The following is a 22,319-nucleotide window of genomic DNA, read 5'->3' on the forward strand; positions in this document are numbered from 1 at the left end:
CTATTCCTTGTCCGGCATAAAACAGGAGGCAAAAACTCAGGCCTGGCAACAAGGCACTGAACGGAAAGGGTCCGTATGTGCCAGCTCCAGGAAAAGCCTGGGACCGCTGGGCTGCAGAGGTCCTACAAGGGGTCATGCTCCCAATCCCAGAGGCACTGGCTTGGACAGAGCACCCTGAGAGTTCTCACAACATGGAATCGATCTGGGTTCCACCTGGACACTAAGCGCCTCTCTCCAGCCTCAAGCACATGTCACGTTCTCTTTTGGAGGGAGCAAATGGAACCAGGGTGGAGAAGCTGGGGGAGCACCCAAACCTCTATCGAGTACAGGTTTGTGGCATAATGTCAGCCCCGATGGACCAGCTGAGCCAGGAGAAAAGAGAGTCTCTGTAAGCAAACACCACAGCTCCCCAGCACGTGCAGGCCCAGAGCACGAGGTCTCCCCGATACTGCCCCTTGCCCCCGTGGGGTCTTCAGGCCTGCACAGAGGCCTCCCTTGGGGCAGAGCCCGGCTGCACAGAGAGAAGACCCTGCCTGGCCATTGCCCAGAGCTGCCAGGCACAGTGGGAGAACCCCAGAGCCACGGGGCAGCTGTGGGCAGGGGCTGGAGCACAAGGCCCAGAGGACACTGCCCTGCCCTGGGGCCGCAAGACGCTGCCCATGGCATCAGGCAACCCAGCCATCTCCGCGCTGTGCTCCCAAAAACCGGGCTCAAACATCTACAGCCACAAGAGGGCATGTTCGGAGAGCATTCCTTGTCTTGAAGTAGCGGCAATCGGCCCACAGGCATTGGTGGCATCTTTGGGGACACCTGTGCTTGGCACCTGCTTTTTCCCACCTACCCACCAAAGCTCCCTTTCTGGAGGGAGGGGAATGTGGCCGCAGGGGGCCAGTCTTTCAAGCCACGGAGGCAAGGGCAGAACCTCCTGCAGGCCCTCAAGCCTGGTGGAATCTCTCCTCTCGGAGGAAATGTGGCGACTCAGCTGAGCCATGCAGCTCCTGCCACCTGGCACTGCCCCAGCCTCCCCCAAGGCTGCGACAGCCCCCGAGCAGCCTCCCTGAGTGTCCCCATGGCCTCCCACTGGCCTCAGTGCAGCCAAACGACCCTTGGGGAGCCAAAGACTCAGGGCAAGGCCAGAGCACGGGCCTGGCCCCAGCAGTGTCAGAGCCTCCCGCCCCGCGGGCCCAGCTGCCTCTGCCCGGTGGCCTCACAGGGCGACTCCCCTGGGCCCCAGGCTGCCGTGGGCACCTGCTGCGCTCCCATTGGCTGGCTGAGGGCCCCCTCCTGCCCTTGCCGGCCAATAGGAGGGCAGCACTAGGGCGATGCCATGGCAACAGCACTGCCCTGTGTGAGCCGTGCGTAGCCTCTCCCCTTCCCGCCCTTGCCCTCCCTGCCCTCCCCCGCCAGCGGTGGGCGCCATGTTGTGGGCAGCAGCGCGGGGATGGTGGCGCCTCGGGGCAGCTCCCCCATGTGCCCGAGCAGTGCGAGGCCCGGCCGCAGGTGCCCGTGGTGCTCCCGGCTGCCCTGTGGGGGCCGTGCTGGGCGCGGGGGAGCAGCCGCGGGGTCGGCAAGACCTGCTGCTTTTCTTCCCTTCCACTGCCCTTCAGAGCTGCCTTCAGTGGGACAGAGACTGATAATAGTGAAACCCGTCCCCAAGAGCCAAGAACACCGTGTGTGCAATGGCAATTTATTCCAGTGCACATTTCCCAGGAAGAGGGAGCACAAGGGACAAAGAAGTTCATGAGTTCAGCTGGGTCTCTTCATCCATCCCTTCGTCCATAGATAGCACCAGCTTCCCCTTGGCTGCTGCGTCAGCGTTTCTCTGGCCTGCTCCTTAGCACGTGCAAACATGGGGATGCCTCTGGATGGTCCCCTGCTACTGGGAGGTTTGTGCAGGGAGAACTGCGCTGCTGGCACTGCAGGGACTGACCAGGACTTGCTCAGCTCCATATGCCCATAATGGCCCTGGGAGAAGTTCCCTCTCGTGGCTCGCCCGTCTCTGCTGCCTGGAGCGGTCCCTGCTGAGAGCTGTTTCTCTGTCGCAATATATTTTCCTGGTTGGTGCTCATAGATCCCATCCCATCCTGTGTGTGCTCCTTCCTGCCTTCCAGAAGCCTCACAGAGGCAGCTCCCTGTCCAGGGGTGTTTCTCTGCTTGCACATTCTAAGGAGCAGGTCAGACAAAGCCTCACAAGGTCAAGACGATGATGTTAGTCTTGTCTGTAGGCTGAAACTGGCCTGAAGACACACGCTGAGGTTGCTCTCAGCCCTGTTGGTGGTGTTCAGTTGCAAAAAAGACACCAGCCCCGAGTGTCCTGCATGGTGCTGTCTTCATGGCAGTGAGCAGCCACGGTCCCCTTCTGACCAGGCTGGGGAATGAGCTGACTCTCCTTTCAGGAGAACCATCTTTAGGAGCCCTGACTGCTTCTCTGTGCTGTCAAGGTGCATGCTGTCCTCTTGGAAAGCACAGCTTCTCCAGAGCATTTCTCTCCTTGCTGTGCTCACCAAGCGACTCGCAAACCATGTTGCTCTCTCCATCATTTTCTCTATCTCTCTCAGGGCAGAGAGAAAAGAATTTGGAAATCTTTACTGTGAAACTGAACTCCTCTGCCCCAGCTCAGTCCAGTTTCATTCTTAGAGGAACTTGTGAATGTGGTTGCCACCTGAGGGAGGTATAAGTGCAAAACTTTTTCATCCGATTGCTCCAATGATCATTTTGCAAACATGAGCAAAGTGGGTTTCTGAATGTTAAAGAGTCCTTTCACATATGGAGTGGACATAATCTACTGGGGGATGTGTGCATCAGTTAGTCACCTCCTTTTCCCTCTGCAGTGCTGGGAGGAAGGGCACAGATGGTAAACTGGCATGAGGACAGGGCTGGCCTCACAGAATCACAGAATGGCTGATGTTGGAAGGCACCTCCAGAGATCACCTAGTCCAACCCCCCTGCCCCAGCAGGGACACCCAGGGCACGTGGCACAGGGTGGCATCCAGGCAGGTTTGAAGATCTCCAGAGAAGGAAACTCCACAGCCTCTCTGGGCAGCCTGTTCCAGGGCTCTGACACCCTCCCAAGAAAGAAGTTCTTCCTCACATGGAGATGGAACTTCCTGTGTTTTCATTTATATCCATTACCCCTTGTCCTGTCCCTGGCCACCGAGAAGAGTTTGTCCCCATCTTCTTTACATTCTCCCCTCAGGTTTTTATACATATTGATCAGATCTCCTCTCAGTCTTTTCTAGAGGGTAAACAGGCCTCGATCACTTAGTAGTCTTTCCTCGTACAACAGATGCTCCAATCCCTTAAACCATCATTGTTGCTCCACACTGGACCCTCTCTAGAAGTTCCAGATCTCTCTTGTGCTGAGCCCTCAGTTAGAGATGCCCAGTGGCTCTGGAGAGAGGGAGTGATCAAGAGGTTTCTGCTGGGGCTGTCCCACATAATATAAGGCTGAGGAAATATGCCCATGCTTCAGGAAGGGAGTAAGGAGTCACCGGAGGAGCAGAGGGCTTCTCCATGGGTAGTGTTTGCCAGGGATGAATGAGTGAACACTCCTTAAACCAAATGTCACCCAAAACTAAAGGACCAAACCTAGGAATGCACCAAATGAGGGCTCCGCACTCTCAGGAGAGGCAGTGGGATGGGTGTAATGGCACCGCCAAACACATCCTGAGCAATGTGAAATGCCCGCTGATTGCTCCATTCGTCCTCCACAGCCACAGAGCCTGGCCAGGGTGTTGCCAGGTGCATTGACGCTGGGCCAGCTGGGTGTGCCCTGACCACCTTGGCCAGTGAGGAGTCACCTTGTGGCCTCTCAGCCCACTGCACCGCAGAGCAGCACTGCCAGCGTGGGGCCCTGTGGGCAGCACACAGGAGGGTTGCATGAACAGGCGGCCAGCCTAGCCGGCTGGGTCCGCTGGTGGACGAGATGGGCACCCTGGTTACAAATAACACAAAAAAGCAGAGTTGCTGAATGCCTTCTTTGCTTCGGTGTTTACCAAGGGCAGCCCTTTAGAGCCCCAGGCCCTAGGGACAAGAGAAGAAGCCGGGGGAGAGGAAGACTTGCCCTGGGTAGAGGAAGATTGGGTCAGAGAGCACCTAAGGAACCTTGATACCCACAAATCCATGGGCCCTGATGGGATGCACCCCAGAGTGCTGCGTGAGCTGGCAGAGGTCATAGCTAGGCCACTCTCCATCATCTTTGAAAGATCCTGGAGATGTGGGGAGGTGCCGGAAGACTGGAAGAAGGCCAGTGTCACAGCAGTCTTCAAAAAAGGCAAGAAGGAGGAGCCAGGCAACTACAGGCCAGTCAGTCTCACCTCCGTCCCCGGAAAAGTGATGGAACGGCTCATACTGGCTGTTGTCTCCGGGCACATGGAGGACAAGGAGGTGCTCAAGAGTAGTCAGCATGGATTCACCAAGGGGAAATCTTGCTTGACTAATCTGATAGCCTTCTATGATGTAACGACCAGCTGGATAGATGAGGGGAGAGCGGTGGATGTCGTCTATCTCGACTTCACCAAGGCTTTTGACACCGTCCCTCACAACATCCTCCTGGGTAAGCTCTGGAAGTGTGGGATAGATGAGTGCACAGTGAGGGGGATTAGGAACTGGCTGGATGGCAGAGCTCAGAGGGTGGTGATCAGCAGTGCAGAATCTAGTTGGAGGCCTGTAGCTAGCGGTGTCCCTCAGGGGTCAGTCCTTGGTCCAGTCCTGTTCAATTTATTCATCAATGACCTGGATGAAGGCACAGAGTGCTCTCTCAGCGAGTTTGCTGATGATACCGAACTGGGAGGAGTAGCCGATACCCCAGAGGGCTGCGCTGCCATCCAGAGGCACCTGGACAGACTGGACAAGTGCGCGGTGAAAAACCTCATGCAATTCAACAAAGCCAAGTGCAAGATCCTGCACCTGGGGAGGAATAACCCCAGACACCAGTACAGGCTGGGGACTGACTTTCTGGAGAGCAGCTCTGCAGAGAGGGACCTGGGTGTCATGGTGGACGACAAGGTGACCATGAGGCAGCAGTGTGCCCTTGTGGCCAAGAAGGCCAATGGGATCCTGGGGTGCATTAAGAAGAGCGTCTCCAGCAGGTCGAGGGAGGGGATCCTGCCCCTCTACTCAGCCCTGGTGAGGCCACATCTGGAGTATTGTGTCCAGTTCTGGGCCCCACAGGACAAGAGGGATGTGGAGCTGCTGGAGAGAGTCCAGCACAGGGCTACAAGGATGATTAGAGGCCTGGAACATCTGCCCTATGAGGAAAGAGAAAGACTGAGAGGGCTGGGCCTGTTCAGCCTGGAGAAGAGAAGGCTGATAGGGGACTGCAGAGGCTGCAGCAGAGCCACACAGAGGCCACAGACTGCGGCCTCACTCTGCGCTAAGGCCCCTCTGCGCAGGTCATCACAGGTGGCCCCTGCCCTCACAGCACTTGGCTCTTGTGACCTCATCCTCAGCTGCCCTACATAAAAGGCCAGTGCGCAGAGGGCTGTAGCTCTGCGAGTGAACAGGTTTGCAGAGGCCAGCAAGTGCTTGGGAAGAGACGTTGGTGTCTTTGCAGATCAGCGACCTTTTCTCTCTTGCTGGAAGCTTTCCTGGAGCAGAGCAGAGATGCCAGCCGGTCTGGTCCGGTGGGTGCAATGGGGCCCAAAGAGCAGGGAGGGAGAAGAGCAGAAGCCCTGTGTGCCTCCTGGCAGCGTCCTTGGTGGGGCCAGAGCGCTCCTGAGCACTGGGCTGTGGGCAGCACTGCCCTCCAGCCTGGGGAGCCAGGCAGCCCAGCAGAGCCTTTCAGGGCACCAGGCACAGCCCGTTCTCCTTGGGAGAGCCCAGGGGCACCACACTGTGTTGGGCCAGAACGCGACACCTGGCAGGGACTGTGTGTGTGCAAGCCAGAGGTCTTCATCTGCCTCAGCGCGCACAGGGAGGGCTGCTCCACCGCAGAGCTTCCTGAAGGCCGCGGGGCTTCTCCGTCCTGCCGCACTGGGAAACCTGACGGAAGTGGAGCCCCCAGGCACTAGAGCGGGACACCAAAGCTCAGCTTTAGGCTGGGAGAACACCTGCATTCCTTCTCCTGCAGGCCATGCATCTCCTCACCTCGGGGTGGCAGAAGGCTCATCAAGGTCCTTCTCCTGCTGGCCCCAGTGTTTGCTGGTGAGCAGTGCTGACCAACCATGTTTTGGAGCTGCCCAGGCATGCTGGAGGGCAGCTTTGAGGGGGAGGGAGAGGCGGTAGATCCTGTGATCTCCAAGATGGGAAGCTGGGAATGCCAGGGCGGGTCAGTTAGGGGGAGCACAGCCTGCCTCCTGCCTTCCATGGGTTCAGGCAGTATGAAAGAGTGGAGTGCATAGGAGCATTATGGCTAGAGGTGCCTCCCTGCTTCAGAAACTTTTGGGATGGAATGTTTGTGCAGAAATATCCATGGGCTGGTGCATTTTCTCTGCCTCAGTAGCACAGGGCTTCCTAGGGTGTGGGGCTGTGGCTGCCATGTGTCTGCATTCCCCAGGCTCTTATGTGCGGAGGGTGCTCCAGAGGTCGGGGCCACATCCTCCTTTTGCTCTGGATGCAGCTCCAGCTCTGCAAGCCAAGCTCTCGCCCCTTGGTGTGGGAGGAGGAAATGTGGCTGCGGGGACCATTAGAAACCTCCTTAGTAGAAGTGACTCTTGATATGGTGGCTTGCAGTTGGCGTTTACTGCTGGGGCTTGCTCCTCGCCAAGACCAAGTGCCAAGAGGACGGGCTACTGGTACGTGCCTCTTGTTGTGGGAAAGAAAAGTGTGGAGAAGGCCGAAGAGCAGAGCTCCTGCCCCCTCTACAAAAGTTCGGAATGTGGTGCAGCTTTGCAGGACTTGTCCTCACAGAGATCAGCGCGGGAGAGGGACATGTGGAGATGCTTGTGCTTGTCATTGTGCCTGCATAGCTGTTGAATGAGCTGTGAGGCCAAGATCTCCCCACTGGAGCCAGCTCTGTAGCTTGATAGGCAGCAGACGAGAGACCTTGGGCAGGAGGTGCCTTTGCTCTTGCCTTAGCTCCTGGAGCCTGCAAGTGCTCTAGGAGGAAATGGGCTGCCCCAAGACACTGGCTGCTGAGAGGCCTCACTGCTCTGCCTTGCTCCAGAGTGCTGGAAAGCAGCAGCCCCTGCTGCCTCTGCCTCCCAGGGAAGGCTCCCGTGGGAAGTGCCCACGCTGCTCGTGGGACTTGCTCTCACGGAGGGCCTTTGTGTTGCAGGAGAAGGCCGGCGTGCCTGAAGCTGAGCTCTCAGCTCTCAGGTCAGAGCGCTTCCTTGGCCCGCACCTGCTTGAATGGAGAAACAGGCAGGGCTGCATGCTGCCGCCTGTGCTCAGAGTGCAAGGGAAGCCTTTGTTAATGCGAGAGAGGCAAGGGGATGGGGACAAGAAGGTGGCAGCGTGCTTGCGAGTGCATTGGGGAGCTGCCTGCAGGGGCTGCACAGCTGCTGCACAAGACCCGCTTTCCCTTTGTCTTTAGCAACACGTTGGGGTTGCTCAAGGAGAAAACGAGAGAGCGGGAACTTCTAGAAAAGCAGGTGGCTCGCCTGCATGAAGAGATAGGGCACGAACATGAGGTCATCCTGCGCTCCGTGGAAGACGTCTTGGAGGAGAGGGAGATGGCCACTGAGAAGAGAGAGGTAAAGAGGCTGTCATTTGATGCCAGGCCTTGCTGTCGTTTGGAGGCTCCCCGCTGCTGCTTGCTCTTGGCCCTTTCAGAGTGACTGTGCCCTCTTGCTGCCCGTGGCAAAGGTGGCTCTCAGGGCTCCTTGGGGCAGCGGGGAGCTGAGCGAGGTCTGCACTGCGGCTCTGGAGACTGCTGTTCTCCTGCCCTGCCCCCTTGACTCGTCACAAAGCGCTCACCAAAAGCTGTGGCACCATTCCCCACCGGGAGCTGCCCTAGGCAGACGCCCTGCGCGGCTGCCCTTGGCTCGCACTTAGTGTTCATGCAGGCGTGCCCATTGAGGAGGTGCTCTCATGCTCTGTGTTCATTTCCATCTCTGCCCTTGCAATGTTTTCGTCAGGCCCTTCTCGCTTTGACCCGGGCAGCTCTTGAGCACATAGGGGCCAAGTATCTTGAGATGGCTGACTGGGCTCTGAAAAGCACAGGTAGGCCTTTGGAAAGTGTGCGGGCACTGGGCTGGTGTATGGGCCTCCCCAGAAGGACGCGTAGGTGGGCTTGCAGCCTCAGAGATCCCGGCTAGCTCACTGCTTCTCCTAGTTCTTGGAGTGTCCTAGGCAGCTGCTTTGCATGTGCATTTCAGGGGCCACCATCGATTCAGCCCGCACATCGGAGACTTACAGTGGGCGAGACTCTGGAGCTTGCTGGCTTTGTCAAGTCTTTACCCTGGCCAATCCTCCGGACACCATTTTGCAGGTAACAGCGTGGAGAGCATGCAGGACGTCCGAGGCAGTTCCTTGTTTCTAGCCGCGGCACCAAGGCCAAGCACCTCCCTTCACAGCCCCAGGCTCACTGAGTCCTACTGCACTGCCCCTCTTCCTGACCACCACGTGCCCTTGGCCACAGCACTCCCGCCTGGGAGGAGACAGGGCTGAAGCCAACAGCAGCAAGATGCCCACAAGTGTTGGTGGCATTTTTCTGGGGACCTGGTCCTTGGCAGCTGCATTTTGCTCCCTTCACGTGAGGGCCCCCTTTTTGAGAGAGGGAGGTTGAGGAGGGCCTGCTGGGGTCTGTCCTCTTGAAGGAAGTGTGGGGGCTCATATGAGCCCTTGAGGGGGGCTCGTATGGGCCTTGCCACTACCTCAGGCTTTGAAGGCTCTGGCGTGGTCTCCACTAGGGAGCCCTGTGCTCTCTCTCAGTGGCGTGCAAAATGAGAGCGTCTTTTGGGAAGGCACTCGCTCTGAGTTGTTTCCTACTGAGGGTTTTGGTCTGCTGAGCACAGGTGGCCAGTGTCCTCCTTCCCCTTTGCGCTCCTTGTGTGCCTCTCCATGCACCACGCCAGACCCAGGTGTGCGCTTCTTGCACAGCCCCCAGTGTGCCACTGTGGGTCTTGGAGGGCCTTGTCGCTGAAGGAGGCTGCTTTCTGTTTGCAGCCAAAGACCTCCCCTGGTCAATGCTGGGCTTTCCAAGGAGCGGAGGGCCATGTGGTCATACGTCTGCCGCAGCACATCTGGCCAGTGGCTGTCACAGTGGAGCACATCTCAAAGGCGGTGTCTCCATCTGGGGAAGTGAGCAGCGCCCCCAAAGATTTTGCCGTCTTTGTAAGTCTCTGCTTTGCACCTGCCGGGAGGGAAGGGCCAAGGGAGGCCTCGTTGTCTTGGCGCCTCCTCTCCGAGAAGGGCGGCCTTGTTGCTACAGGGCAGCGTGTCCTGCATGGGCCATGTGGGGAGCTCCGGTGCGGTTTGGCCTCTCCAGCGTTGTGCTTTCTGGGTGTCGGGGTCTTGGAGCACTGGCTAAAATAGCGCCTGATGCACAGCCACAATTCCCAGCTGTTGCTAGAGGAGTGGGACATAATGCAGGCTTCCCAATGGTGACTGAGCGGGCTCTTCTCCTTTGGCTCTGCTTGAGCGTGACCGGCTGCCCTTGTCGGTTGCTTTTAAGGGTGTGGATGAGGAAGGGCCAGAAGAAGAGCTCCTGGGGCTTTTTGCATATGATGTGGAGCAAGAGGCGGTTCAGACCTTCCACCTCAAGGTACTGTGAGTGCGTGTGGGCACCACGCAAGGAGGGAGCTGAGTTTGTCTGCAAGGGCTTGGGCAGCAGAGTGTGACCCAGAGAGTCCTGTGCCTGGTGGCTCTGCCTTGGGAACTGTGGCTGCCTCCTGGCCCAGGGATACTTTTTGCTTCCCAGCAGGGCTAGCTCTGGCAAAGAACAGCACTATGCTGTGCTCTTGTTCTTTACAAGTGAGTAATGATGGCTCCCCACGTTTCCTTTACAGAAGCAGCTTCCCAGAGCCTTCCAGTTCATCAAATTCCAGGTGCAGAGCAACTGGGGGAAGCGCGAGTACACCTGCCTTTACCGACTGCAGGTTCATGGGATAATGGCAGCTCAGAGGTTCCAGCTGAGCCAGGAGAGCAGAGAGGTCCTGTGAACCAAAATAAAGGAGTCAGTCGTGTGTCATTTCACATTGGTGTTATGCGTGGCCCCTGGAGTTCAATTCCTGAGGCAAGCTGCACAAGCTACGCATGCTGAGCACATGAAGAGAGAGGCAGGAGGGCAGGAGGCTCTTGGAAAGGTATCCCCCACAGCTCCTGTGATCCCTCAGCACAGGGATGTGGCACCTTCACTCTGCAGGCGCAGCCAGCCTGCCTCCCACCTCAGTGCCGCTAAGAGCCAGTTGCGCTTGCACCACTCCTGATAAAAGGAGCTGTCTGCCGGAGGGGAAGGACGGCTCTTGTCTTTGGTGCAGGCAACAGGGCAGAGACTTAGAGTGTGTGAGAGTCTGGAGCTTGCCATGTGCCGTGGTTGAGCACAGCCATGTGCTGTTGTTGAGAGCAGCATTCCTGCGGCTTCTGCACTGCTGCCCCTGCCTTGGCTTCCTAGGGTTGTTGAGGGCAGAGCAAGCACATATTTACCCCCCTCAGCAGTAGCAGGGACATGAAGCTGCTGCAGCTCTGCCCAGCACTGGGCTACCATGATCATTTGCTAACAGAGGTCAGTTCCCAGTCCTCTGGGAACAAGCTTATGACCGTGGCTGTGAGGGCAAGTGCTGGGAGCCCCCTTGGCTGTGTGCATGATGCCTGCAGAGCCCAGGCGTGCGCAGTCCCCCCACTGGCAGAAAACACACTGGGAAGCCCTTGCCCCATGCAGGCTGCTTGCAAAGAAGCTGCGGCTTGTCTGCCTTGCGACTCGGGGACAAGGGCCCTTGCGAGCAACATCTTTATCCTCTGCACAGGTACTGCCCTCGCTCAGCATTTGCAATGCTCTGGCTTGTTCGTCACCAGCTTTACATGTGGGTCTCCTCCGATACGCTATCTGGAAGGAGGATTTGGAGGTGCTGGGGGGACGGCTGCCTGAAATCCCGTGGACCCGTGGAGGGGAAGGGGTCTCGATTGCTCCTTGGCCTTTCTTTAGGTAAAGCTTAAGGGAGACAGGACAGGAGATCTGCCCATTGCTGGAGTAGCTGCTGACTGCAGTGATGAAAGTCACAGAAGCAAGCAGGAGAACGTGTTTGTAAAGCAGGTCTTAAGTAAGCTCCTCATTCCCATTGTCTCCCATACATCTTTATAGGGAATCTGGGAAGCTCCAGAAGTGTGGTTCAAGGACTGGCTGGTTCAAGGTCCATGTGGGTGGATCAAGGACTGGCTGGATGGCAGAGCTCTGAGGGTTGTGATCAACAATGCCGAGGCTAGCTGGAGGGTTCTGTCCAGTGGTATTTCACCAATAAGAGTAGAATTAAAGCCGGGGGCAAAGTCTTTACAACAAAGACAATCAGAGGATGAGCTCGAAGGGCTCTCGTTTAAAGAGTGGTTGATGTATATCCAGTTGTACCTAAGCCTTCTACTCTTAAGAACAATAATTGTGTAAAGCCTCTTTTATACTATTGGATTTAAAAGACACTTTCTTTTGTATCATTTGGGAAGAACACAGTTGTAAGTTTTTTCCTTTTAATAAGAAAGGCCCACAGCAGGATGCATCTGTCCTGGATCGTGCTCCCTCAAGGCTTTAAACATCACCCTACTCTTTGGTAATGTTTTGTCAAAAGAACAGGGTATGTGGCAAGGTACAAAGCCTACTGTTACCTTGTTACAGGGTACATGAGCAAGTATTGGACACATGTGCTCCGGGTGTTCAGACCTGAGAGATCCTCCTTTCCAAAATCCAGCCTGGGAGTTCTTGACTGATGGAAGCTGTTTGGTTGAAAACAGAAGAGAAGATCGGTTGTGTGATTGTCTCCCTAGAAGAAATAGAGGCAAAAGCATTGACAGTAAATACATCAGCTCAGAAAGCTGAACTTATTGCTTTAACACAGGCTCTGAAGTTAGGAGAAGGAAAGTGGACCAATATCTATCTTGACTTGAAATATACCTTTGGGGTAGTACACGCACTTGGGCAATTTGGAAGGAAAGGGGATTGTTATCTTCTCAAGGATACTCCATAAATGCAGCAAAAGAGATTAATGGTGCTACTTGAGGCTGTTAATAAACCTCAAGATAAGAGTGATGCCCTGCAAGGCATACGAGCCTGGACAAACCAATGTAACCAGAGGAAATTGGAAAGCGGATGAAGCTGCAAAAAGAGTTGCAGTGTCATTAACCAGAGCTGCCATGGCTCTGGAAAGAACCTTAAAAATTGATGTCCCTGTGTGCCCTGACCACTGTGGCCAGTGAGGAGTCACCTTGTGGCCTCTCAGCCCACTGCTCCGCAGAGCAGCACTACCAGCGTGGGGCCCTGTGGGCAGCACACAGGAGGGTTGCATGAACAGCTGGCCAGCCTAGCATGGGCACACAGAGGTGGGAAAGGCTCTGGGGAGCAGGGACGTCTGCAATAATAGCAGAGGAGCAATGGTGTGCTTGTGCTGGGGAAGATATGAAAAACCTCTCCCTATGTGTGTGAGCTCGGGGTAGGCGGCACCTCCCCTGACGTGCCCCAGGGCCAGGACTCGTGGTCTTTCCTGGGGAAGGGGCTGCCCAGAGAGACTGCACACAGAGTTAAGGGTGTGCTGGTCATGAGAGCAGTGGACACATGGGGTGAGTGGCCTCTATTTGCTTGTGCCATTGCTGCTCCCAATGCAGGGCTGATGGGGAGGGTGACACCCTTGGCCGCCCCTGTGTCCTGCCGAGGAGCTGGGGCTGTCAATGAGTGTCCAAACCTCTGCACGCCAGACAAGAGCCGTCCTTCCCCTCCGGCAGACAACAACTTTTATCAGGAGTGGTGCAAGCGCAACCGGCTCTTAGCCGCACTGAGGCGGGAGGCAGGCTCGCTGCGCCTGCAGAGTGAAGGTGCCACATCCCTGTGCTGAGGGATCACAGGAGCTGTGGGGGATACCTTTCCAAGAGGCTTTTTGCTTCCTCATGCTGCACTTGAAACAAGCTGCTGACTGACTTGAAAGAAGCGAACAAGTGCCCTCAGACTGCCTGGAAGAGCAGAGTCATGCTTTGCAGAGCACCAGCTGCCCTCCTGCCTCTCTCTTCATGTGCTCAGCATGCGTAGCTTGTGCAGCTTGCCTCAGGAATTGAACTACAGGGGCCAGGACGTCTTCCACGGAGCGCAGGATGGCCTCATATTTGTGCCCACATTAACAAAGGCTTCCCTTGCACTCTGAGCAGAGGTGGCACCCTGCAGCCCTGCCTGTTTTTCCATTCACGCAGGTGCAGGAAAAGAAACCGTTCTGACCTGAGAGCTGAGAGCTCAGCTTCAGGCACGCCGGCCTTCTCCTGCAACACAAAGGCCCTCCGTGAGAGCAAGTCCCACGAGCAGCGTGGGCACTTCCCACGGGAGCCTTCCCTAGGAGGCAGAGGCAGCAGTGGCTGCTGCTTTCCAGCACTTTGGAGCAGGGCAGAGGAGTGAGGCCTCTCAGCAGCCAGTGTCTTGGGGCAGCCCATTTCCTCCTGGAGCACTTGCAGGCTCCAGGAGCTAAGGCAAGAGCAAAGGCACCTCCTGCCCAAGGCCTCTCGTCGGCTGCCCAAGACCTCTCGTCTGCTGCCTTATCAAGCCACAGAGCTGCCTCTGGTTGTGAGATCTTAGGACTGGAAGAAGGCCAATGTCACGCCAGTCTTCCAAAAAGGCAAGAAGAAGGACACAGGCAGCTACATCCAGTGAGCCTCACCTCCATCCCCGGAAAAGTGATGGAATGGCTCATACTGGCTGTTGTCTCTGGGCACATGGAGGACAAGAAGGTGCTCAAGACTAGTCAGCATGGATTCACCAAGGGGAAATCTTGCTTGACTAATCTGATAGCCTTCTATGATGGAATGACCGGCTGGATAGATGAGGGGAGAGCGGTGGGTGTCATCTATCTCGACTTCACCAAGGCTTCCGACACCATCCCTCACAACATCCTCCTGGGCAAGCTCCGTAAGTGTGGGATAGATGAGTGCACAGTGAGGTGGATTAGGAACTGGCTGGATGGCAGAGCTCAGAGGGTGGTGATCAGTGGTGCCGAGTCTAGTTGGAGGCCTGGATTTGGAGTTGGAGGCTCTACGGCCTTCAGCACACTTTTCTTTCCCACAACAAGAGGCACGTACCAGTGCTCATAGATCCCATCCCATCCTGTGTGTGCTCCTTCCTGCCTTCCAGAAGCCTCACAGAGGCAGCTCCCTGTCCAGGGGTGTCTCTCTGCTTGCACATTCTAAGGAGCAGGTCAGACAAAGCCTCACAAGGTCAAGACGATGATGTTAGTCTTGTCTGTAGGCTGAAACTGGCCTGAAGACACACGCTGAGGTTGCTCTCAGCCCTGTTGGTGGTGTTCAGTTGTAAAAAAGACACCAGCCCCGAGTGTCCTGCATGGTGCTGTCTTCATGGCAGTGAGCAGCCACGGTCCCCTTCTGACCAGGCTGGGGAATGAGCTGACTCTCCTTTCAGGAGAACCATCTTTAGGAGCCCTGACTGCTTCTCTGTGCTGTCAAGGTGCATGCTGTCCTCTTGGAAAGCACAGCTTCTCCAGAGCATTTCTCTCCTTGCTGTGCTCACCAAGCGACTCGCAAACCATGTTGCTCTCTCCATCATTTTCTCTATCTCTCTCAGGGCAGAGAGAAAAGAATTTGGAAATCTTTACTGTGAAAGTGAACTCCTCTGCCCCAGCTCAGTCCAGTTTCATTCTTAGAGGAACTTGTGAATGTGGTTGTCACCTGAGGGAGGTATAAGTGCAAAACTTTTTCATCCGATTGCTCCAATGATCATTTTGCAAACATGAGCAAAGTGGGTTTCTGAATGTTAAAGAGTCCTTTCACATATGGAGTGGACATAATCTACTGGGGGATGTGTGCATCAGTTAGTCACCTCCTTTTCCCTCTGCAGTGCTGGGAGGAAGGGCACAGATGGTAAACTGGCATGAGGACAGGGCTGGCCTCACAGAATCACAGAATGGCTGGTGTTGGAAGGCACCTCCAGAGATCACCTAGTCCAACCCCCCTGCCCCAGCAGGGACACCCAGGGCACGTGGCACAGGGTGGCATCCAGGCAGGTTTGAAGATCTCCAGAGAAGGAAACTCCACAGCCTCTCTGGGCAGCCTGTTCCAGGGCTCTGACACCCTCCCAAGAAAGAAGTTCTTCCTCACATGGAGATGGAACTTCCTGTGTTTTCATTTATATCCATTACCCCTTGTCCTGTCCCTGGCCACCGAGAAGAGTTTGTCCCCATCTTCTTTACATTCTCCCCTCAGGTTTTTATACATATTGATCAGATCTCCTCTCAGTCTTTTCTAGAGGGTAAACAGGCCTCGATCACTTAGTAGTCTTTCCTCGTACAACAGATGCTCCAATCCCTTAAACCATCATTGTTGCTCCGCACTGGACCCTCTCTAGAAGTTCCAGATCTCTCTTGTGCTGAGCCCTCAGTTAGAGATGCCCAGTGGCTCTGGAGAGAGGGAGTGATCAAGAGGTTTCTGCTGGGGCTGTCCCACATGATATAAGGCTGAGGAAATATGCCCATGCTTCAGGAAGGGAGTAAGGAGTCACCGGAGGAGCAGAGGGCTTCTCCATGGGTAGTGTTTGCCAGGGATGAATGAGTGAACACTCCTTAAACCAAATGTCACCCAAAACTAAAGGACCAAACCTAGGAATGCACCAAATGAGGGCTCCGCACTCTCAGGAGAGGCAGTGGGATGGGTGTAATGGCACCGCCGAACACATCCTGAGCAATGTGAAATGCCCGCTGATTGCTCCGTTCGTCCTCCACAGCCACAGAGCCTGGCCAGGGTGTTGCCAGGTGCATTGACGCTGGGCCAGCTGGGTGTGCCCTGACCACCTTGGTCATAGAGGAGTCACCTTGTGGCCTCTCAGCCCACTGCGCCGCAGAGCAGCACTGCCAGCGTGGGGCCCTGTGGGCAGCACACAGGAGGGTTGCATGAACAGGCGGCCAGCCTAGCCGGCTGGGTCCGCTGGTGGACGAGATGGGCACCCTGGTTACAAATAACACAAAAAAGCAGAGTTGCTGAATGCCTTCTTTGCTTCGGTGTTTACCAAGGGCAGCCCTTTAGAGCTCCAGGCCCTAGGGACAAGAGAAGAAGCCGGGGGAGAGGAAGACTTGCCCTGGGTAGAGGAAGATTGGGTCAGAGAGCACCTAAGGAACCTCGATATCCACAAATCCATGGGCCCTGATGGGATGCACCCCAGAGTGCTGCGTGAGCTGGCAGAGGTCATAGCTAGGCCACTCTCCATCATCTTTGTAAGATCCTGGAGATGTGGGGAGGTGCCGGAAGACTGGAAGAAGGCCAGTGTCACGGCAGTCTTCAAAAAAGGCAAGAAGGAGGAGCCAGGCAACTACAGGCCAGTCAGTCTCACCTCCGTCCCCGGAAAAGTGATGGAACGGCTCATACTGGCTGTTGTCTCCGGGCACATGGAGGACAAGGAGGTGCTCAAGAGTAGTCAGCATGGATTCACCAAGGGGAAATCTTGCTTGACTAATCTGATAGCCTTCTATGATGTAACGACCAGCTGGATAGATGAGGGGAGAGCGGTGGATGTCGTCTATCTCGACTTCACCAAGGCTTTTGACACCATCCCTCACAACATCCTCCTGGGTAAGCTCTGGAAGTGTGGGATAGATGAGTGCACAGTGAGGGGGATTAGGAACTGGCTGGATGGCAGAGCTCAGAGGGTGGTGATCAGCAGTGCAGAATCTAGTTGGAGGCCTGTAGCTAGCGGTGTCCCTCAGGGGTCAGTCCTTGGTCCAGTCCTGTTCAATTTATTCATCAATGACCTGGATGAAGGCACAGAGTGCTCCCTCAGCAAGTTTGCTGATGACACGAAACTGGGAGGAGTAGCCGATACCCCAGAGGGCTGCGCTGCCATCCAGAGGGACCTGGACAGACTGGACAACTGGGCGGTGAAAAACCTCATGCAATTCAACAAAGCCAAGTGCAAGATCCTGCACCTGGGGAGGAATAACCCCAGACACCAGTACAGGCTGGGGACTGACTTTCTGGAGAGCAGCTCTGCAGAGAGGGACCTGGGTGTCATGGTGGACGACAAGTTGACCATGAGGCAGCAGTGTGCCCTTGTGGCCAAGAAGGCCAATGGGATCCTGGGGTGCATTAAGAAGAGCGTCTCCAGCAGGTCGAGGGAGGGGATCCTGCCCCTCTACTCAGCCTTGGTGAGGCCACATCTGGAGTATTGTGTCCAGTTCTGGGCCCCACAGGACAAGAGGGATGTGGAGCTGCTGGAGAGAGTCCAGCACAGGGCTACAAGGATGATTAGAGGCCTGGAACATCTGCCCTATGAGGAAAGAGAAAGACGGAGAGGGCTGGGCCTGTTCAGCCTGGAGAAGAGAAGGCTGAGAGGGGACTGCAGAGGCTGCAGCAGAGCCACACAGAGGCCACAGACTGCGGCCTCACTCTGCGCTAAGGCCCCTCTGCGCAGGTCATCACAGGTGGCCCCTGCCCTCACAGCACTTGGCTCTTGTGACCTCATCCTCAGCTGCCCTACATAAAAGGCCAGTGCGCAGAGGGCTGTAGCTCTGCGAGTGAACAGGTTTGCAGAGGCCAGCAAGTGCTTGGGAAGAGACGTTGGTGTCTTTGCAGATCAGCGACCTTTTCTCTCTTGCTGGAAGCTTTCCTGGAGCAGAGCAGAGATGCCAGCCGGTCTGGTCCGGTGGGTGCAATGGGGCCCAAAGAGCAGGGAGGGAGAAGAGCAGAAGCCCTGTGTGCCTCCTGGCAGCGTCCTTGGTGGGGCCAGAGCGCTCCTGAGCACTGGGCTGTGGGCAGCACTGCCCTCCAGCCTGGGGAGCCAGGCAGCCCAGCAGAGCCTTTCAGGGCACCAGGCACAGCCCGTTCTCCTTGGGAGAGCCCAGGGGCGCCACACTGTGTCGGGCCAGAACGCGACACCTGGCAGGGACTGTGTGTGTGCAAGCCAGAGGTCTTCATCTGCCTCAGCGCGCACAGGGAGGGCTGCTCCACCGCAGAGCTTCCTGAAGGCCGCGGGGCTTCTCCGTCCTGCCGCACTGGGAAACCTGACGGAAGTGGAGCCCCCAGGCACTAGAGCGGGACACCAAAGCTCAGCTTTAGGCTGGGAGAACACCTGCATTCCTTCTCCTGCAGGCCATGCATCTCCTCACCTCGGGGTGGCAGAAGGCTCATCAAGGTCCTTCTCCTGCTGGCCCCAGTGTTTGCTGGTGAGCAGTGCTGACCAACCATGTTTTGGAGCTGCCCAGGCATGCTGGAGGGCAGCTTTGAGGGGGAGGGAGAGGCGGTAGATCCTGTGATCTCCAAGATGGGAAGCTGGGAATGCCAGGGCGGGTCAGTTAGGGGGAGCACAGCCTGCCTCCTGCCTTCCATGGGTTCAGGCAGTATGAAAGAGTGGAGTGCATAGGAGCATTATGGCTAGAGGTGCCTCCCTGCTTCAGAAGCTCTTGGGATGGAATGTTTGTGCAGAAATATCCATGGGCTGGTGCATTTTCTCTGCCTCAGTAGCACAGGGCTTCCTAGGGTGTGGGGCTGTGGCTGCCATGTGTCTGCATTCCCCAGGCTCTTATGTGCGGAGGGTGCTCCAGAGGTCGGGGCCACATCCTCCTTTTGCTCTGGATGCAGCTCCAGCTCTGCAAGCCAAGCTCTCGCCCCTTGGTGTGGGAGGAGGAAATGTGGCTGCGGGGACCATTAGAAACCTCCTTAGTAGAACTGACTCTTGATATGGTGGCTTGCAGTTGGCGTTTACTGCTGGGGCTTGCTCCTCGCCAAGACGAAGTGCAAAGAGGGAGTGCTGCTGGTACGTGCCTCTTGTTGTGGGAAAGAAAAGTGTGGAGAAGGCCGAAGAGCGGAGCTCCTGCCCCCTCTACAAAAGTTCGGAATGTGGTGCAGCTTTGCAGGACTTGTCCTCACAGAGATCAGCGCGGGAGAGGGACTTGTGGAGATGCTTGTGCTTGTCATTGTGCCTGCATAGCTGTTGAATGAGCTGTGAGGCCAAGATCTCCCCACTGGAGCCAGCTCTGTAGCTTGATAGGCAGCAGACGAGAGACCTTGGGCAGGAGGTGCCTTTGCTCTTGCCTTAGCTCCTGGAGCCTGCAAGTGCTCCAGGAGGAAATGGGCTGCCCCAAGACACTGGCTGCTGAGAGGCCTCACTGCTCTGCCTTGCTCCAGAGTGCTGGAAAGCAGCAGCCCCTGCTGCCTCTGCCTCCCAGGGAAGGCTCCCGTGGGAAGTGCCCACGCTGCTCGTGGGACTTGCTCTCACGGAGGGTCTTTGTGTTTCAGGAGAAGGCCGGCGTGCCTGAAGCTGAGCTCTCAGCTCTCAGGTAAGAGTGCTTCCTTGGCCCGCAGCGGTTTCAATGGAAAAACAGGCAGGGCTGCAGGCTGCCGCCTGTGCTCAGACTGCAAGGGAAGCCTTTGTTAATGCGAGAGAGGGAAGGGGATGGGGACAAAAGGGGGCAGCGTGCTTGCGAGTGCATTGGGGAGCTGCCTGCAGGGGCTGCACAGCTGCTGCACAAGACCCGCTTTCCCTTTGTCTTTAGCAACACGTTGGGGTTGCTCAAGGAGAAAACGAGAGAGCGGGAGCTTCTAGAAAAGCAGGTGACTCGCCTGCATGAAGAGATAAGGCACGAACAAGAGGCCATCCTGCGCTCCGTGGAAGACGTCTTGGAGGAGAGGGAGATGGCCACTGAGAAGAGAGAGGTAAAGAGGCTGTCATTTGATGCCAGGCCTTGCTCTCGTTTGGAGGCTCCCCGCTGCTGCTTGCTCTTGGCCCTTTCAGAGTGACTGTGCCCTCTTGCTGCCCGTGGCAAAGGTGGCTCTCAGGGCTCCTTGGGGCAGCGGGGAGCTGAGCGAGGTCTGCACTGCGGCTCTGGAGACTGCTGTTCTCCTGCCCTGCCCCCTTGACTCGTCACAAAGCGCTCACCAAAAGCTGTGGCACCATTCCCCACCGGGAGCTGCCCTAGGCAGACGCACTGCGCGGCTGCCCTTGGCTCGCACTTAGTGTTCATGCAGGCGTGCCCATTGAGGAGCTGCTCTCATGCTCTGTGTTCATTTCCATCTCTGCCCTTGCAATGTTTTCCTCAGGCCCTTCTCGCGTTGACCCGGGCAGCTCTTGAGCGCATAGGGGCCAAGTATCTTGAGATGGCTGACTGGGCTCTGAAAAGCACAGGTAGGCCTTTGGAAAGTGTGCGGGCACTGGGCTGGTGTATGGGCCTCCCCAGAAGGACGCGTAGGTGGGCTTGCAGCCTCAGAGATCCCGGCTAGCTCACTGCTTCTCCTAGTTCTTGGAGTGTCCTAGGCAGCTGCTTTGCATGTGCATTTCAGGGGCCACCATCGATTCAGCCCGCACATCGGAGACTTACAATGGGCGAGACTCTGGAGCTTGCTGGCTTTGTCAAGTCTTTACCCTGGCCAATCCTCCGGACACCATTTTGCAGGTAACAGCGTGGAGAGCATGCAGGACGTCCGAGGCAGTTCCTTGTTTCTAGCCGCGGCACCAAGGCCAAGCACCTCCCTTCACAGCCCCAGGCTCACTGAGTCCTACTGCACTGCCCCTCTTCCTGACCACCACGTGCCCTTGGCCACAGCACTCCCGCCTGGGAGGAGACAGGGCTGAAGCCAACAGCAGCAAGCTGCCCACAAGTGTTGGTGGCATTTTTCTGGGGCCCTGGTCCTTGGCAGCTGCATTTTGCTCCCTTCACGTGAGGGCCCCCTTTTTGAGAGAGGGAGGTTGAGGGGGGCCTGCTGGGGTCTGTCCTCTTGAAGGAAGTGGCTCATATGAGCCCTTGAGGGGGGCTCGTATGGGCCTTGCCACTACCTCAGGCTTTGAAGGCTCTGGCATGGTCTCCACTAGGGAGCCCTGTGCTCTCTCTCAGTGGCGTGCAAAATGAGAGCGTCTTTTGGGAAGGCACTCGCTCTGAGTTGTTTCCTACTGAGGGTTTTGGTCTGCTGAGCACAGGTGGCCAGTGTCCTCCTTCCCCTTTGCGCTCCTTGTGTGCCTCTCCATGCACCACGCCAGACCCAGGTGTGCGCTTCTTGCACAGCCCCCAGTGTGCCACTGTGGGTCTTGGAGGGCCTTGTCTCTGAAGGAGGCTGCTTTCTGCTTGCAGCCAAAGACCTCCCCTGGTCAATGCTGGGCTTTCCAAGGAGCGGAGGGCCATGTGGTCATACGTCTGCCGCAGCACATCTGGCCAGTGGCTGTCACTGTGGAGCACATCTCAAAGGCGGTGTCTCCATCTGGGGAAGTGAGCAGCGCCCCCAAAGATTTTGCCGTCTTTGTAAGTCTCTGCTTTGCACCTGCCGGGAGGGAAGGGCCAAGGGAGGCCTCGTTGTCTTGGCGCCTCCTCTCCGAGAAGGGCGGCCTTGTTGCTACAGGGCAGCGTGTCCTGCATGGGCCATGTGGGGAGCTCCGGTGCGGTTTGGCCTCTCCAGCGTTGTGCTTTCTGGGTGTCGGGGTCTTGGAGCACTGGCTAAAATAGCGCCTGATGCACAGCCACAATTCCCAGCTATTGCTAGAGGAGTGGGACATAATGCAGGCTTCCCAATGGTGACTGAGCGGGCTCTTCTCCTTTGGCTCTGCTTGAGCGTGACCGGCTGCCCTTGTCGGTTGCTTTTAAGGGCGTGGATGAGGAAGGGCCAGAAGAAGAGCTCCTGGGGCTTTTTGCATATGATGTGGAGCAAGAGGCGGTTCAGACCTTCCACCTCAAGGTACTGTGAGTGCGTGTGGGCACCACGCAAGGAGGGAGCTGAGTTTGTCTGCAAGGGCTTGGGCAGCAGAGTGTGACCCAGAGAGTCCTGTGCCTGGTGGCTCTGCCTTGGGAACTGTGGCTGCCTCCTGGCCCAGGGATACTTTTTGCTTCCCAGCAGGGCTAGCTCTGGCAAAGAACAGCACTATGCTGTGCTCTTGTTCTTTACAAGTGAGTAATGATGGCTCCCCACGTTTCCTTTACAGAAGCAGCTTCCCAGAGCCTTCCAGTTCATCAAATTCCAGGTGCAGAGCAACTGGGGGAAGCGCGAGTACACCTGCCTTTACCGACTGCAGGTTCATGGGATAATGGCAGCTCAGAGGTTCCAGCTGAGCCAGGAGAGCAGAGAGGTCCTGTGAACCAAAATAAAGGAGTCAGTCGTGTGTCATTTCACATTGGTGTTATGCATGGCCCCTGGAGTTCAATTCCTGAGGCAAGCTGCACAAGCTACGCATGCTGAGCACATGAAGAGAGAGGCAGGAGGGCAGGAGGCTCTTGGAAAGGTATCCCCCACAGCTCCTGTGATCCCTCAGCACAGGGATGTGGCACCTTCACTCTGCA

The 22,319-nt window shown here is 56.6% G+C and overlaps 2 protein-coding genes across 2 annotated transcripts; both read left to right on the forward strand.

Moving 5' to 3' along the window:
- Positions 1–353: 353 nt before the first annotated feature.
- On the forward strand, positions 354–10,043 carry LOC148591947 (SUN domain-containing protein 3-like). Its single transcript, XM_088536404.1, has 7 exons — positions 354–388; positions 7,475–7,634; positions 8,019–8,103; positions 8,259–8,371; positions 9,049–9,216; positions 9,557–9,646; positions 9,891–10,043. Exons 1-7 carry the CDS (start codon positions 354–356, stop codon positions 10,041–10,043), a joined length of 804 nt encoding a protein of 267 aa, XP_088392530.1.
- Positions 10,044–10,549: 506 nt separating this feature from the next.
- LOC148591948 (SUN domain-containing protein 3-like) lies at positions 10,550–22,117 on the forward strand. Its single transcript, XM_088536405.1, has 8 exons — positions 10,550–10,648; positions 19,297–19,337; positions 19,554–19,713; positions 20,098–20,182; positions 20,338–20,450; positions 21,123–21,290; positions 21,631–21,720; positions 21,965–22,117. The coding sequence occupies exons 1-8, from the start codon at positions 10,550–10,552 to the stop codon at positions 22,115–22,117; spliced, it is 909 nt and encodes a 302-aa protein (XP_088392531.1).
- The last annotated feature ends 202 nt before the right edge of the window (positions 22,118–22,319 follow it).

Source organism: Tinamus guttatus, unplaced genomic scaffold (genome assembly GCF_059628265.1).
Source record: "Tinamus guttatus ecotype Peru unplaced genomic scaffold, ASM5962826v1 Tinamus_guttatus_pri_ptg000665l, whole genome shotgun sequence".
Classification (NCBI taxonomy): domain Eukaryota; kingdom Metazoa; phylum Chordata; class Aves; order Tinamiformes; family Tinamidae; genus Tinamus; species Tinamus guttatus.